Source organism: Amphiura filiformis, chromosome 20, assembly GCF_039555335.1.
Source record: "Amphiura filiformis chromosome 20, Afil_fr2py, whole genome shotgun sequence".
Lineage (NCBI taxonomy): Eukaryota > Metazoa > Echinodermata > Ophiuroidea > Amphilepidida > Amphiuridae > Amphiura > Amphiura filiformis.
Window position 1 is genome coordinate 8,021,771 of NC_092647.1, and position 18,521 is coordinate 8,040,291.

General features: G+C 34.5%; 1 protein-coding gene across 1 annotated transcript in view; it reads right to left on the reverse strand.

Moving 5' to 3' along the window:
• LOC140141939 (uncharacterized) overlaps positions 1–18,521 on the reverse strand; it is a 235,639-nt gene that overhangs the window by 146,414 nt on the left and 70,704 nt on the right. The window contains exon 2 of the mRNA XM_072163823.1: positions 8,031–8,280. Coding sequence (XP_072019924.1) covers positions 8,031–8,074 — 44 coding nt within the window. The 5' untranslated portion in view covers positions 8,075–8,280. The remainder of the gene's footprint in view (positions 1–8,030; positions 8,281–18,521) is intronic.

The window sequence follows — 18,521 nt, forward strand, 5'->3', positions numbered from 1 at the left end:
TCGCTGACTTTTAGTTCAACATAGCCATTATTTAATATGTTACTCTATCCTCCCTAAAACACAGTATATGCATGTAAATATCACGTCAGATGCTACTTTTTTACTTGGACTCATGCGGAGATACTACCGTGTCGTGGGAAGCAAAACCTAGTGTTCAACACTCCTCAATATGAAGTTTGGGGTTATCTCCTCTGCTCGGTTTAACAACCTCTTTGCTAGAGACATGATATAGATGTAGTCGATCACATAGTCTACATTTCCTCAAATAGGCTAATATGATTATATGTCACAGATTTGCAATGTTACAGACCGTTCGAGGCAATAAACTGAAAACTGAATTCTCGACTTTGATTTTAATGCGCTATTTTGGGCACTATTATTATGAGTTTGGTATCCGTTGTGTTATATAATGGCACCATTTGCAAAACAACGTATTTAAAAGCAACTTATGTTTTTTAAAACTTTCTCCATTTTCCTTAAAAATAGCTACTTGTTATGCACTTGTCAATGCAATGTAAATATGAATACATATCAAATAGACCAAACCAACACTTCCTACGTCAAGAATGATAAAAAGGTTTCCAGAGCTTGGGCTGAGATGTCGCGACCTAAAACTTGAGCTCAATCAATTGCTCACACGAACTGCGGCAATGCCCGGGGTAAAAATAAGACGTCAACGGTTCCAATGGGGAATCTTTGCTTGTCTTGTCTTAGCCAGTATTTATATTAAGTATACCATGAGCGAGTCTTATCATTTCGGCACACAGGAAACCACACACACACATATGCAAGTATAATGTATGACAATGTTTTCTGCCCTATATGTGCGATTTCTATCTTATATGCTAACATGGTTTCGCTGTTTGCGGTTAAGATTCAATTGACCGAATTTATTTTCCGTTTTATTAATGGCAAACATCTTCTTCAGTTGGTTTCTATGGCAGCCGAATAAGAACAAAAAACATTTAGGTTACCAGTGATTTACATACTTCAAAGTCTTAAAAGAAATGTGCTGTAAATTCACATATCGGAAAATAGGTATGAGGAGTAATGGACAGGACAAAGGCCGATTATATGAAAATGAATCGAATGTTCCACACCCAGGGGGCCACTCAAGTATGATAGTGTATGCATGCGTGACCAAATTTTCTTTAAACACCCCCAAACGAGTTTTACACTACCAGCAAATTTAGGCCCTTAATAAGGTAATTTAATACAAAATTTACCCCCTAAAAATAAAAATGTACCCTTTTTGGACTCGTAATATAACATCAAAACGTACCCTAAACAGTTTCAGAAAACACCCTTATTAAAATCAGTGTTTTTAGACCCTAAATGCGTCACTCGCGTATCTTTATGTGCGTGCCCCCCGGGGAGGGGGGAGGGGTTCTACATACTCGAAGTAAAACCCCGTTTGATGAGCGCAGATCAATACTTTTGTGGATTGATATTAATACAAGCTGTATTAAATTTCAATTTAGATCATCATTATATTTACCACACATTTATACGGTAACAAATCAACATGCGGGAGCAATGTGCTTTGTCCAACTTCCGGGTTGCCATAAGATCATTTGACCATATATATTTATAGATATGGAAAGCGTTCACAATTAGGATACCAGGTTTTCACATTTATCTGGTTGTCGTGTTATGTTTTTAGTGCATTTTGTTGATTAATTTATAAATGAGAAACATTGTTTAGCAGGCTCTTGCTTTACATGCATCATTGTGTTTTGTCGTTTAATGTTATTTGATGGATAAAAAGTGGATAAAATCTTATTTATCTTATAATAAACAACTGCAGCAGTAACAGTAACAGCAACATTACTCCATGCAATATGTGCAAGCAAAGTCATCGTGATCATTTGCAAAGACGCTAGCATTGTAGGTTTTCCGAGTTCGGGATCACTCTTGCAAAGCAATTACTATTCAATGCAGCTATTATCGTAGCCTGCCAGGCCATGTTCAGCCATGCCGATTACTTTTTGAAAGCGCTCAATCAAGTTTCTTATAAAGTAAACATTTCATAAATATGGTAATTTGCCATTTGCCAAGTACCATTGAGAATATTGAAATACCACAAGGGGATTTACCTATCAGGAAAATGGACTTGGAAGTCAAAGATAATTCGCTTTATTAAGTTTATTGACCATACGTAAAATTACGCATGTGTGTCTTAATCGATTCCACTCAAACACCCATTGAGAGGAAATCTTGACTGCTCCAAGATGTGATGAAAACCAGATGAAATTAATTACCAAGCTTTTGAAGTAATATTTTTGCCAATTTTAGAAAAGATAAACCACTAATTTGTCATAAGATATAGCATTTTGGGTGTGCTTCATAATCCAATTACAATACATCATCATCATCATCATCATCATCATATAATCATCGTCATCATCATCATCATCATCGTCGTCGTCGTCATCTTCATCATGATTTATATTATCAATAATTGGAACAACACACACACACAGACAAACATCACCACCATCATTATTGTCAGCAGCAGTAGAAGTAGCATTAGCAGTCATACTCAGAATTGAAATAAACAGATGCATGACCCCGAACACATGTGTAACTATAATGTACAATTTCCAAGCTCGTTAGGAACCCTTAATCAATAATTGTCAGTGTAGTACAATCATTAATCAGTGTATTGTAGGTTAAGAAAACACTTCTATTCGGCAAAACAATATACACAAGCAGTGTACTTTTCTCAAACTCGACATTTCTTCTTAGAAAAGTCCCCGACAATTACTTTATAATACACAAACATAATGCACTTTGGTTTATATTTTATCTCTACCTTTTAGACATTACAGTTTTAATATCACTGTAATTAGGGTGGCCACAATGCTAGGCTATTGTGTGCACTCGTGCCTACATGACAAAGTGGAAATAACGTAGAATATTCTGCTCGTAATGAAGGTGAATATAGCATTTTTGTACGGTCACGCATGAAAAAGTTATGCACAAAATCATTTTTTGTCATCAAATATGTATTTGTCATCCCAAAGATGTACAATTGTGCAAAAATCAGACAATTTGGTTGTAGGAAAACTAATACAGGCCTTTGAAGGTCATAATTGGCACATAATAGCGCCCTCAACGTTGAAAATCACACATATTTACCTTAAAAGTCCTGGCAAAAGAGTTATTTTTTGTGATTTCAGCCATTTTAAAAATGTTGTAATGAAGAAAATATAGTAATTATGACCCTGGATTTTTATATTTGCATAAAAGAACATTACATAAACAAAACAACAATACATCTCATGCCTTCTTTAGATTTATTCCCACAATTATTGCTCGGTGAAAATGCAAATTTATGACAAAATCAGGATTTTCAAAAATTGCCAATTTTGTGAATCTTTAGAAGGCTGTATCTTCGCAACGGATTGTCCAATTGTGTTGATTCAAAATGTTTTTACAATCCTGACAGAAAAAGTAATTCCAAGGGTGTGTATTTTCCAGAAAAGAAAGCTAGCATAATAAATAAACCTTGAAGCTACACAATACGGGTTTTATTGTTAGAAATCCCACTGCGTCACTATACGCTTACAATCAATTTCGACTGGACTAAATACATCGTAATAACAAGTACACCACATAAATTCGCATTTATGAATTGTCAAAACGGTTTCCAATTTGGATCGTTGAAATTTTTAATAATTTGTATTATATCACGAATTTAAAAAAATGGATATCAGGAGGACATTTCTCGCATTCGAATGTAATTTGGTGTGTCTGATGTGCTCTAAGGTCCCACAAAAAATACGTGAAAACGTCACTATCACTTTAAGCCTGATTTTTATTAATATCCCATATTCAACGTACTTAAAGGAAGTCGTCGGCAATCACAACATTATGCCTTATGCCCAGGAAGCAAGTCAGTCGTTACCAAGTTGTCGTAGTGGTTTATTCATAATGGCATCGCCAATGGTCTACCTAGAAATCGTATAGAAATACATGCTGGTTGTGAATAAATGTCAAAAGCTATATGGAATGTAATGACTGTTTAACTAGTCCATGCAGTACTAAAGATAATATAGACCAACCTAGCACCTGGGATCAACAGATGTTCGGTTCAAATCAAAATGCTAACTCTAATCGTTATTAATACACATAGCAAACAAAGCCTTGTAACCATGACCCTAATCCATCCAATTGTCGTATTTTATCATATATTCTACTGTATCTTATTTATTTTTTATATACTATTATATTTTTATTGTACAATCCTTAATCAGTGTATTGTAGGATAAGAAAACACTACTATTCATCAAAACAATATACACGAGCAGCGTACTTTTCTCAAACTCGGCATTTCTTCTTAGGAAAGTCCCTTCTAAACAGTTACTTTATAATACACAAACATAATGTACTTTGGTTTATATTTTATCTCTACCTTTTAGACATTACAGTTTTAATATCACTGTAATAAGCATCTCTGAAAAACAAATCACAATAAACCCTTTCTCTTAATACCTATTCACATTGGGGATTTTCCAGAAAAGAAAGCTACCATAATAAATAAACCTTGAAGCTACACAATACGGGTTTTATTTTTAGAAATCCCACTGCGTCACTATACGCTTACAATCAATTTCGACGGGACTAAATACGTCGTAATAACAAGTACACCACATAAACTCGCATTTATGAATTGTCAAAACGTTTTCCAATTTGGATCGTCGACGTAATGCAATAAAGCGTAGTGAATACACGGAACCTTAATTCCAATTTTAATATTCTGCTGCATAATGGAAAGATTCATGGGTACTTAATGTCAAATGAACTATGTGGAGTGATATCTTCATTAGTCTTATATTATGACCTATATTTGAAAAATGTTGGCATAACTAGCACAGAATTATTGGTAACATGTGATCAGAATTGTTAATCTGCATGTGAAGGTGAATGTTTTTTACTATACTTATGGTTTGAAGCCAGCATACTGATATATTTTATGGGGAAACTGCCTGATGACTCCTACCTAATATGTAAGACAGTGTAAAATTTGTAGATATAGACATGTAGCTTATTTTACCATGACAATATCAATTTGAAAAACGAAAGAGTAGTCTGCACCTTTCTCTCTAAATGAACCAATGAAAAATGAGACCAACATGGTTGAAAACGAATTTGTACATCTCAGGTGAAATATGGTTAAAATGTCCCTCTTATCACTGTAACATTGGTTCGCCTCAAGTTTGGTAGCTTCGAATAGCGCGGTTAAAGTTAATCACGCATAGCGTACAAGGGTTTGATGGCTCGCTTGCATCGCAACTGAGGAAAAAGTCACTTCCAAACTTCGGGTGAACAAAGAATAATAATATAGGTAGGCCTGTACGAATTCCATGCATTTTGCCCAAATTTCAAAACTTTATCACAATGTGCTGTTAACAGCTGTTTGGAAATATAACGTAAATGAAGAACATTATTTCTGAAACAAAGTGTTTTAGCTTACTGGTATGTATGATGGTCTCTGGTCATTAACAAGCATCATTTACATGTCCATCTATCAACCGAGTGAACAAGTATTATAGTGCTCTATTCCGAAAGGTATCAGGTGAGCTAATTAAAGCTATCAGGTGAGTATTAAGTAATAGTTTAATTTTCATTCTCATTTTCTTTTCAATCTAGGAACCGGAAGAGCCAAAAAATCTAAAATCGGTAATTTAGATGATCGTTGACTAACTAGCTGTCTCCTATTACACCAAGGACAGCAGCATGGAATTATATTCTGCTATGTGAATTTATATGCATCAATGTAACCACACAATTTCAGTCACAAAATGTTGCAGACCCATTAATGATTTTATTTATATCCCATATTTTCGACGTACTTAATATGACTTTAACTGATTATCATATAAACACCTCGAAATCCCAAACAAATTAACTTACAAAGAGAGCAATGACACCAGAGAAAGCGAATGAAATGAATGATGTCTGAGTACATTGAAAGGAAACAAATCAGTCGTTACCAAGGGCAGAAAATGTTGTCGTAGAATGTTTGTGGTTTATTCAAAATGGCATCGCCAATGGTCTACCTAGAAATGTTATAGAAATACATGTTGGTAGTGAATAAACGTCAAAAGCTATATGGAATGTAATGACTGTTTACCTAGTCCATGCAGTACTAACTACTAACCTTTTTAAGAGCTGTAATTAAACATATTAGACCAACCTGGGATCAAGAGATGTTCGGTTCATATCAAAATCCTAACTCTAATCGTTATTAATACACATAGCAAACAAATCCTTGTAACCATGGCCCTAATCCATCCAATTGTCGTGTTTTCATATATTATTCTGTATCTTATTTATTTTTTATATATTATTATATTGTTATCATGTGTCATGTGCCATGCTAATATGTGATTGCTATGTAAGATGGAAAAGTACATGTGAATAAACTACTTTGAATTGAATTAAATAACACGTAATATTCAAAGTGTATTTAACCGTCATCCAATCGCAACCCTAAGGATGGCGAATCTGAATGAGGAGGCACAACGCGTGATCACATACAGTGTATTAGCAGGTATAACCGCTTCCATCTGGTCATAACATTCACATATATCACTATAGTGTTGCAGACCCATTAAGCCTTATTTTATTTATATCCCTTACTCAACGCACTTAATGTAAATTGACTTGAACTGATTATCCCTACAGATACCTGACAGCCCAAACAAATTAGGCTTACAAAGAGAGCAATGACACCAGACAACGCGAATGAAATGGATGATGTCTGAGTACATTGAAAGGAAACAAATCAGTTGCCATCAAGGGCAGAAAATGTTGTCGTAGTATGTTTGTGTTTTTCTCATGATGGTACTGCCACCGGCCTTTCTAGAAATTGTATGAATAAAGCTGTTGCGTACAGTTCTGTAGCACAAATGGAAAATGTTATGCTCAAAACAATATGTGTATGATTTAAAAGCTATTTTCTTGAAAACCTTTAGAAATAAAATATCCGAAAGTTCACCAATATAATCCGGTAAGTGGGGTAGTGAGTAAGGTAGCCTTGTAACATACAAAAATGTCAACCCTCAAAACCCTGAAATTATCACGTGCGAGCATAAAAATAGCAACAGACAGCTAACGTGTTGCAAGTTTCGGTTATTAATATCCTTACTCTTAAAGCACTTAACGTCTTCTGACTTGAACTGATTATCTGTACAAAGAACCAAGCATGAGAAGCGAGAACGAGGCGAAAAAATTTATAAATAAATTTATATATAATAAATCCAAAAAATTTAAAGAGGAATTAATTGGATGATGTCTGCGTCTATGGAAGGAAGGATTCATTTGCAGTCAAGGGCAACCTGTTTTGTCGAGGTATATGGCTTATTTCTAATGCTTATTTTCTAATGCTCTATTTCCGCCACTTGTGTGTCTTAGCCTGTTTTGTAGTCGTGGTAGAGATGCAAAAATATAAATAAAATGTGTACACAATGTGTCAATTTGTATCAACTTTGCTACTATTCGCTATTCGTACTGTTTGTAAAGTTTTGGAGTTTCTGTTTAAGACAGATTTAGCGTAACATGTTTCATAAGCTGTATTAAATGAGTCCTAAAGGACTATAAGTCCTAGAAGGAAATTATGCCGATTCACGCTGAGCCGATTCATTTGTTACGTAGAAATATTATTAAAAAATCGACACAAAATAGCTTAGTTGTGGGTTTTTTTCACTTAAATTTTAGTTATATTCTGGTATTATTTTAGTACAATACTTTGTTTTGTGCTTTGATTTGATACTAAAACTTTAATTACCTCGTGGTTTCCGATTGATTTCGAATCATCTAAATCATCTAAATCAAAAATACACACACGACAGTCACTCCCACAACCCCACCCCCCTATGCATACGATCAGACATTCATGTCATAAACACAATACGACCAAGTATGTAATGCTCTGTATACTATGATAGGCTAGGTATGAAAATATGAAAAGGTGAACAAGAAAATTATTAGTGGTTAAAGATTAAAGATTAAAAATGACTCACCCAGCTGCCAGATGGCTGCGAATACTAACTTTCTCCATGATCATATAGCCCCCATCAATTGTGATGGATTGCTTAATCCGAGCTCGGATAGTCTGAAAAAGTTTAGTCCGCTTCCTCAGAAGTTGCTGGTACAACCATGCGATACGTTGTTTCTCTCTATCTGGGTAATAGTGTGCGGCTACTAGACGTCTAAAACGCAGCCCGTAGGCTTCAAATATGATGAGAAATAGGCACAACCCAAAGATTGATACTGAAAATAAACAAAACAAATATATATTGTGATAATAAGTAAACATGAATTTATAAGAAATAGTACACACTGAACCTTCTACTCCTTGGGGGCGCACCATCAGATTTCCAGGGTACATACAATTTTGGATCGGGCGTTTGTGGTTTGTCAAACAACTCCCCCCCCCCCCCCATATTAATCAAATGGTGCGCTCTTAACGACATGACATTTCCAGCTGAATCGAAAAAATACCTTCAACCTGTCCTGGTTTCATTCGTTCTGCATCGGTGGTCATGATCTTCTAACTTTGATTCTGATTAAAACTACAACAGCTTCTAGGCAAAGGCACTTCATAGTCATACGTACTTCTGTTGATGCTAAAACACGGTTGTTTGATGTAAAAATGTGTTATTTTAAAGTAAAGTTGAACAATGATGGCGCTATTTATTTTATATCTTGTTTGCATTTTTACAATGGGTAGACACTTGCACAATGGTATTAGAACATCAGAAAAATACTAACAAATGGAAAGGAAATTTTCAAAACTTTTTATCATGAAATGTAAGGAATAATTTAAATATTAAATATATGTAAACAGCGCCCTCAACAAATGCACTGTACAGTTTATAGAATAAAAGTTACCACAAAAAAGCAGAAAAAAGGTGAATAATTTGATATAGAAACGAAAGTCTATCTTAAAATAGCTTTAATGATCACATCAAACAACCGTGAAAAACGAAGTCTTGTAATCATCAAAGTAAAACTTGTTTTAAACATGTGAAACATATCACCTCGTTCTCTCTTGGTTTCTTTCGCTTAAGAATTTTGTCCCTAAACATTACACCCACATTGTGTTTTTCTTTAGCTTAGATTTAGGGTTTGCATCATCCTTAAGTTATTACATTATGAATGACATTTTACATAATTGACTTCTGAAAGATCCCCTTGAGAGGATTCATGTAGAGCCAATTATATATAGAGCCTGAACAGTGTAGCTTATCAAAAGTTAAGTACTTGTAAGTCGTAACAAATTGCAGCTGCAGGATGTTACGTATAATCTCCACGGACAGTTTTCAAATTTTTATTCCAGTTATTTCTTCATCAACTCGTAATATCCCTGATAGTCTTTATAATTTTTCTCAAGGCCTTCACTTAAATGTTACAAAAGCCAATTTTGTAGAACGCGTTCTAATTTTCTTGTTCGTTTGACTTATACGAATTGTTTAATTGCGAGCATTTCAGCTAGATCGAAATACTTAAGCTATTAGATTAAAAGTACAATTATTAAAACACCCCAAGCATGCCGAACCCCCTGACAGCAAATATTAATGTAAATCTAATGCTACAGTCTGCTACTGTTTAGGTGTTGCAGTCGTTTTTAATGCAGACTCATCCGTATAAAAAGTACAGTGCAAACCAAGTGCAATTATAGGGGTTTCAATGTTTAAGCTTGTTATGTTATTTGTTTTGAAGTCCTGGCATTGCCAGTATTTTATTACTATTCCGTTTTTTGTAATGCTTTTCGTTTTGTTTCTAGAAATTACCTGTTGTTGAAATTAATAAGCATTTCACCTCTTAAAAATGCTACAACAGCTAAGGCATTAATCTAATTTAATGTTAGGTCATCAAATACCACAGCATGTTTAAAAAAATGAAATTAGCATAAATTATGTATTGATGAATTTTTAATAGATCAAGGCTGAGGATGCAGTGTATTGAAATGGAAGCGAAACGAAAAAGAAAACAGAGAGGAAACGAGCACAGTTGAAGTGTTCGATTCAACTCACAACATAAGAGGTTTAAAGCACCACATAGCTTGAAGTATATTTTGAATCGAAGATGCATTCAAATCCACTTGGAATTACTAAACCAAAAGTTTGCCTAGCAGCTGTTCCATAATTAGCCTAATTTAAATAATCCTAATCTAATTAGCGTTGAAGCTGGAATATTTAGCATGTTGATAAAGCTCTTGATTTTATATAATGTTTAAATCAAATTATGTATACACGAGCTTATTTGAAAATGTCTTTACAGATGGAAGAGCAAGAACAAGAGTAAAACAAATCATCTAGGGAATTATATCGGTTTTCTAATCAAATTAATCAAGTAGAATCTTATTCTACGTGCTCTGGATTCTGTATGTCATTGAATTGCCTTATTTAATCAAAAAAGGCACAACTTGTTAAAATATACAGATCTTAAGCTCAAATAGAGTGTCCGGGTTTTAGTACAGTTACTTTGTTAATAATACAGTGATAAATCGCATTTAAATATATGATATTGATTGGTTTATATATCTGAATTTGGAAACTAATAATCACCAGGAGACACTTTCCCGTCCGTGAAAAATTGTAGTGAACGATTAAACACCATCTTTGTTGACCAGGCAAATTGTTGGAATTTGCACTATATCAACACCACCTGCACAAGGTCACTCGAATCAATTTGCATTTGATATGGTGCAGTCAATCCCATGTCTAGCCAGGCCACTAAGCTGCCCTCATAAAAGTAATACCACTGGATTAAATGGACATTAAAATGGTACAATTCCATATTTGGGCTGGCCATTAGGGACGCACCATTAGATACTCAGGGGGGTAGGAAGTTGGGGTCGGGGAAGAAATTTTTTTTTTTTTCGCCAAAGGCGGCAAGTTTTTTTTTTTAATTTCATGCATTTATACACAGTTAGGTGGGGGAAGGTTTTTTTTAAAAATTTTTTTTAGTGTTAGTGGGGAAAGTTTTTCTTTTTTGCTCATGTAGTGGGGGAAGTTTTTTTTGTTGAAAAACTTCCTACTCCCCCCCCTGAGTATCAAATGGTGCGTCCCTTAAAACGCGGCTGTGTACTCTAGCCATTGTTTCTTTCTCAAAATTGAGTTTTTATGATATGTTTGTACCTTGTTATGTTTTTTATAAATACAAGGAATGAAAATCCAGATTTGTAAACTCCAACTGCAATATTTTAAGGATTTTATTTCACTATTCCACTCGTGTTTGAAATTGAAAAGGAAAGAAAATCTTTGTTGTACCAGCAAGGTACACGCGCGCAACAACTCATCGCGTTGCGTATCGCGCAATTTGTTAACGCACAAATACGCGACCCATACGCGACGCTTATCTGCATGCGCGGCGCATCTTATGGAAACACCACGGAAGCACTGATTTCACAAAAACCTAGTGGTCAAATGGCTCCGTTTTAGCTGATAAAATGTGGGTTTTTCAAGTTCTTTCCCCGATTTAAATATCAAGTTATGAATGGATTTCGCTCAAACTTCTCAAGGGGCTGTGGATTTACCCGATGTTCACGTAATATAAGTTACAAAAACGAAAACTGTCGCATTCTCCTGTGAGATTCGATGAAAGTGCAAAATGTGACCACTTTAAACTTCAACGGCCATTATTTCAATGTTCATTTTCTCGGTAAAATGACGATTTAGGTACACGACAACTCAATAAATACAGCATCTATAGGTAAGCAAATATGATCATCGTAAAAAGCATGATCGACTCAAGAAACGGTTTTCTCATTTTTTTATATTTTGGTCTATTTCCGATTTTGGGCATCATTTTGTGCAAATAGGCGTTTTGAATTTCAAAAAGTTCATTTTGATGCCTTATATGGTCAATATCTAAAAAAATAAGGCCAATATCAAAAAAATAAAAAAAACGTTTTTGGAATGGAGCCTCAAGATTGAGCTAAAAACAAAATAAAATATTTTGGAAAGAGTGTTTTTTGTTATGATGTACCTAACAAATATTGCCAAAAGCTCACTTTCTTGTGATTTTCTTCAAAATTGTTGTTTTTACCCCAAATCTGTATTTATATTAAGATATAACAATGTATACTTTTATATGTTTTGCGCGAATAATTACAAAGTTATTGCACTTTTACTACATGCATGTCTGAGAGTACACAGCCACCTTAAGCTAAACAGTTAATTAAATGTGTATGAACCAATTGACAGCCTCATTCCCAAATGTACCGCAACAAAATGCTTTTTTTAGTATCAGGCAACGCGGTGAAATTTGAGGCCTGGAATACATTTTTTTCGAAAATGCCAAATCACACACAGGTTTCGGTAGTGAGACGGAAAAACACAAAGAATGATAAGGCAAAGGTGCCAGCAGTGTACGATTTCCAATCCTTGCAAAGTCACAGTAAAACAACGTTATTGCAATATCACAAATTCGAACTTGCTCAATTTTCCAATTTTTACCTGCTTATCACATGTTTAAAACAATACATTGGAATTTATTATAAATTAACCCAGTACTAACTAAAATGGGTAGTGACATCAATTTCATAATTTTCTAAAATTTTACAAATTTGATTTACTGCGTAGTACATACTATTCTGTCATCTAACCATGTTCCTCTAAATGGTCACCAGTCGTCTTGCATAATGTAAGGATTTCTTTAATTTGTTCTGAATTTGGCAAGTTCAGATGAACTCGATGAAAAGGCATTATAGTAATAGCACTATTTTAGTATATTCAGATTCATTGTGACGTATTTACTATGGTGCATTACACAGTATGATTTTCAACCGTTTATCGATTTTACATAACAATACCAAGATTTATTTAAACAATAATATGTTACACCTATATCACGGTTAAATGATGGCATGTAGAACTGTATTCATTTTATAGCAAAGTTGAACACTGATGGCGCTATTTATCTTAAATCTCAATGATATAAAGCGTAAGCGTAGATGAGAAACTCGCAGTTTCGAATGAAGTCAGACGCACTACTGCGCGTCGTGATATCTCTCTCCCTGAAAAGGGTCCAAAGTGCCGTCGATTTTCAATTGTTTTCTCCACATTTATGACGGTTTTCATAGGTTTTTGTGTCTTAATCCAAACTCCAAAGGCATTTCCTCGGTGGTGGGATATTATTCTTACAGATATGACGTATTTTTAGGCACATCGTTATGGTTTTAACATAAAATTGGCAAGAAACAAAATTTTGGTCAAACTGTCAGTTACGCCCTTTTGACATAAAAACGTCCGTGGCAGCTGGGTACCAAAAAGTACCCAGCTCAGATGAGTGCGTAATGTCAGGAGGAACGCACGCGTAGTTATTGCGTTTACCCAACGTGGTGTTCGCGGTAGCTTGCGCGTACATTTCTCATCTGCCGGTCCAATAACTGGTAAAACTGGTCAAATTCCCGCACAGCCACTAACTCTGATTAAAGTTGACAAAATTGGGCGGATTTAGGAATTAAAACGATCCGGAAAACCATTTGGTCTTTAAATAAATAATGATTTTATGAAATTGCATCAATGTATAGCAAGAAAGTCTAGGGTTTCAAGTTGTTTTCGCTGACACTTTCGGGTGATCGAGTATTTCAAATTCGCCTCAAAAAATGCATTCATCACAGAAACTCAAAATTAATTTAATTAATCTTTCATTGAATGTAAGTTTTTCATTTTAATGTAATTCTTTGTTTTGTTTTTTCATTTTTGTTTTATTGATATTTGTCATCTGAATCGTCTGATGTTCCAGTGCTGTCTTGTCTATAAAATAAAATTCATTATTATTTGCTATGCTTAAATATTTTGTTATAGGTCCTAGCCTACTTACTTATATTTTATCTGTTTGTAGGCCTATGCCTCCTTCAAATTAATTTGGTCTATTAAAGTGTTAAAAATCATGGGATAAAATCTAAGAAACCTATTTTGCAAATTACACAAATTTTTGTTCAAATTTCGTTATGAATTACGTTCTTTTAACATTAAGTTCCTTACATTTTTAGGCCTACGCTTTTAAATTACCGATTGAAATATTTCAATCTTGTAGAGCGCTTGATTGTTGATGATAATTATTGGAATATCTAAATGGATTGAAAAAGGACTGAATTTGATTTTTGGATTGGTTCATTGCGTAGACTTGTTTCACCATGAAATCAAGTGATAGGCCTACTCCTAATTTACTGCCACGTGCGTTGCATGCGTTTCAAACCTTTTAGAATGAATAAATTATGTTCAATTTGTAATGAATTTGAAAGGATTTGAGTTTTGACCTTATCTTCAGTCGGCAAAAGATTGAAACAATCTTTTCAGCTGAATATTCAGGTGGAAAAGATCAGTTGCTAAAAGATGGGGATTCCAGTTGATTGATTCGAAGCCATAATGTACGTTTCCCATACGTTAGGCCTATATTAAAAATCACTGTCAGGAAAGGTTTCGTTAATTTTAAACCGAAATAACAAGGTATTAAAAAGTGAAAGAAATTCCACTGGCTATTTTGGTTGCTTAACGTGGATTTTTATGGGGGGACTTAGGCTTAATTTGCGAATTATGCCCAAATTAACCAATTTCATATCGTAAGATCTGGGACGAATATGGAAGATAGGGCCTATCGAATATTTGAATGTAGGCCTACAAAATAGTGTTCGTGCATAGGCGTATATTTGATTGTTAAGTCACATAACTTGCCAGGTTATGCAAGGTTTGCTGATTTTTGTATATAGGCCTACTAGATGGCGTAGTGTTTACTTATAGGCCTAATAATAAAGATCCTGGTCTAAAAAATGAACTACCCATTGTGAATTATTTCAAAACTAGCGTTGTAAAAAAAGATACTGTGTTATCTATTTTTTCGAGCTAGACTATTATGACCTACCGGGAATGAGAGAATGAAGATTTAGAGTCAGCCTCCATTAAAAGCCTACCTATTTGAGATATTTGTGATTTATAAGCCTGTTATCATACTTCATAGGCTATCATACTAATTTTGGCTCCGGCTTGCTCTTTATGATTATAGCGCAGTTGTTTTCATGAAAATGAGTAAAAATAACAGTCCGTTCTGAATAACATGAATAATAAATTGAACCTATAACCACTAAAAACAACAGGAAAGCGATTATGAACGGTTTCTTGTACAATTTACGGGTAGGCCTACAATCCATTCAAGACTCATCAATGTTGACCAACTGCAGTGGCAACACGTAAAGTTATCTCCCAATATTGCGTGCTGACTCACTTTACGCTCTCACGACAGCATTGTCGCGCACTCACGGCGTACTCAGTGCGGAGTTCGCGATGGTTTATATCAACACGCGAAGATCAAAACAAAAAGGTTCGACTTCACTACGCACCAGCCTACGCGCTATATGCGTCCTTTCTAGCCTCCTTCGGAGGCGAAGGAGCGTTCCGATTTCAATGTTAAATCTTGTTTGCATCTTTACAAGGGGTAGACACTTACTAAAACCATACTGTGTAATGCGCATTGAAACATCATATAAATGAGTAACATAATAGCAAGGACATTTTCGAACTACTTTCTTATCATGAAATGAAAGGATAACTCATACTATTGGAGTAAAATAAATTTTAAATATATGTAAATAGCGCCCTCAATTTGCACACAAATATAGAGTTTATGTAATAACAGATACCAGAAAAAGCAGAAAAAGATGAACAATTTGATCAAGAAAAGAAAATCTAAAAAATATATGTGTATGTTAATGTGGTATTGTAAAGGTCTAGAATTTAAAATTATGAAATATGATTTTCTACCAAACTACTAACATTTTCTAGGTTAGAATGATTTGAACATATTAACAAGTGGTGCGTTTTAGGTGCTATGTATCTCAACATTAATGTAAGCTCTAAATGAATGAGCCTAGTTAGGTACAGTCATTGAAGAAAAAAATACAAAAAATAGGTAATACTGATAGTACGACATCTTGGTAAAATATAAAATGCCCATTTCTACGATAGGAATTTCGGTGAACCATACCCTTTAAAGATTCCAGGGAATTGTTATACATGTACAAGCAATAGTACTATAAGTTCAGGTAGCGATAGGTGTAACATATTAAATTAGCAAACAAAGATACTGCTTTCGTCGAAAACGCAATTTAATTATTCTTATAGAGCCTGTTTCAAATTGAAATGGAACTGGGCAATTAATAATTATACAGTGACCTTCTTCGATGACCAATGGACATGAAGGAAATTATTTGATTTGACTACACCGTGTTTATAAACACAGCAAACAGACGCATGAACAGAGATTCACTTTACACACATGCACATCCCAACACGCCTGAAGGTTTACCACAACCGCTGAGCTTTACACTCAACCTGCCCAAAAGCCCCACACGAATTTCGCTTTTCAACTAAATAATTTACAGAACGGGGGAAGCAAAGCAAAGTCGCTAGTAATGTACGTTTACCACAGCTAGCAATATCAGGAACTATTGCATTACTTACTGTTCAGCTTGCAAAGGTTTCTAATAATCCACATGCTTTACATAGGTGAGCAATTTGCTTGAACCACGGTTTACATTCTGAGGCATTTCTGGAGTTGAAACAGTAACAACTAAGAATCTAGTCAAGAAAGACTCTTTCGGTCATGTTATCGTACGACCCGTTGTTGTGTAGATCACCGTCCCGCACGCCGTGTACGTACTGTGTGTTATGAACATCGTGTATGCGTTCGACTAATAATTCCATCGTAATAATAAAACGCCGGTTCCGTTGTTTTATTCAAAATCTCGGATTTTGACAAAACTACAGCACCTAGAGTCTTGATTTTTGCAGGGTATATTGGTTTAATAAAGTACAATATAATCGTGTAAAAATGAATTTTAAAAAATCAGTGAGGGCGTCCTCCTCAGCAAATGTTATAATATGGCTTTAATGTAGTGAGGTCCAGATTTAAAAGTTGCACTTACATACAAATTTTTACTATACAAAAACACTCAGATATCATTTCACAGATTTCCTTCCATTACACTGAATGCAAAATCAATAGAATTTACTGCAACTTTCAAATCTTGGGCTACACTACATTGATTTAAATGTACGCTGTGACATCAATATTTAGTCAATCGCTACAAATGAGGTGTCAAAATGTGCAGAAATAATTCTGCTTCCAACGCATTTTACAGATTTGTAATACAATCACCCGTTTTTGAATAATGGTCATTATTTATTGGGGAGGTTAGTTACTTTTTTGAAATGTTTATTTCAATTCAGAATGAAAGAAAAAAGTGTATATGGTCAATTCCAGCGAAAGTGGGACAAAATTCTCTCTATGTTAACTTTCCACTTTAAAATGTCATTAATAAAGGAAATCACGTTATTGATGGAGCATATCATGTCACGTCCAATGTGCTCTCTTTGCATATAGGCCTTTACTAGCAATTCATACCAGGGGACAAGTTATGATAGCTTAAATGAATTGGCGTTACCCACGAATTCAAAGATAAAGCACCATATACAGGGTGTCCCAGAAAAAATTACCGGGCAAATAAATTTGGACGTAAGTCGAGAAATAAACATCAGAATCTAAAAATCTAAAAGTCAGCGTGTAGCCCATCTTATTCTGCATCTTATATGCTAAATTTACTGGAATCGGTTGACTGATTGCGAAGAAATGAGCGTTTACATAACGCATGCGTCAATTCACTTCATTCCAAGTTTGAAAGAAAGATCATTCAACACAATGCGCACTAGTGGTTAACTGTCAATCGGCTTCATATTTTGTTCGGTGAAATCCTTTTCGTTCTTTTTAAATAATCTTTCTTGTAAAACATTTAATTAGCTTGTGTTCAAATTTGAAAAGCTGCATGATATTAATGAAAGCTTGCATGTAAGATAATGCTCAGCACTTGTAAATATCTTTTTTCGTTAATGTTGATATAAATGTTGCATAAAGAATTATTGCATACAGAATACGTTAATGTTTTGGAATATTTCCAAGAAATTGTAATGCAAAGTTTAAAACTTCAACATTAATGTCGCATGGTATCAAAAATTACACGTGAAGCTGTAAGCACTTGATCATTGTAATTCGTGGCTCAAATGTTCTTTGGAAAGTTAAAATATAACATATTTGCACAACCTAAAGAATTAAAGTTGGAAAGCTACCAATTGCAGAACTCAAAGTTTTCTCGGACAAAGCAGTGAAAGCATGAATAGCATAACACCGTCGAATTATAAAACATATAATGTGAACTAAATTTAATGAGATATACACACTTTAGGAAGTGGTGAGCGAGTATGATAAAAGTGCCTGTTGATCAAACTTGGAATGAACTGCATTGATGCGCGCATTATGTAATCGTTAATTTCTTCGCAACCAGTCAACTGAATCAAATACAATTTTCGTATGTGATGCACAATAAAATAGGCTATGCGTTACATTTTAAATTGTTTGATTCTGATGTCTATTTCTCGACTTACATTCTATTTTATTCACTCGGTAATTTTTTATGGGACACCCTGTATGTCATTGAATGTCCTTCAATC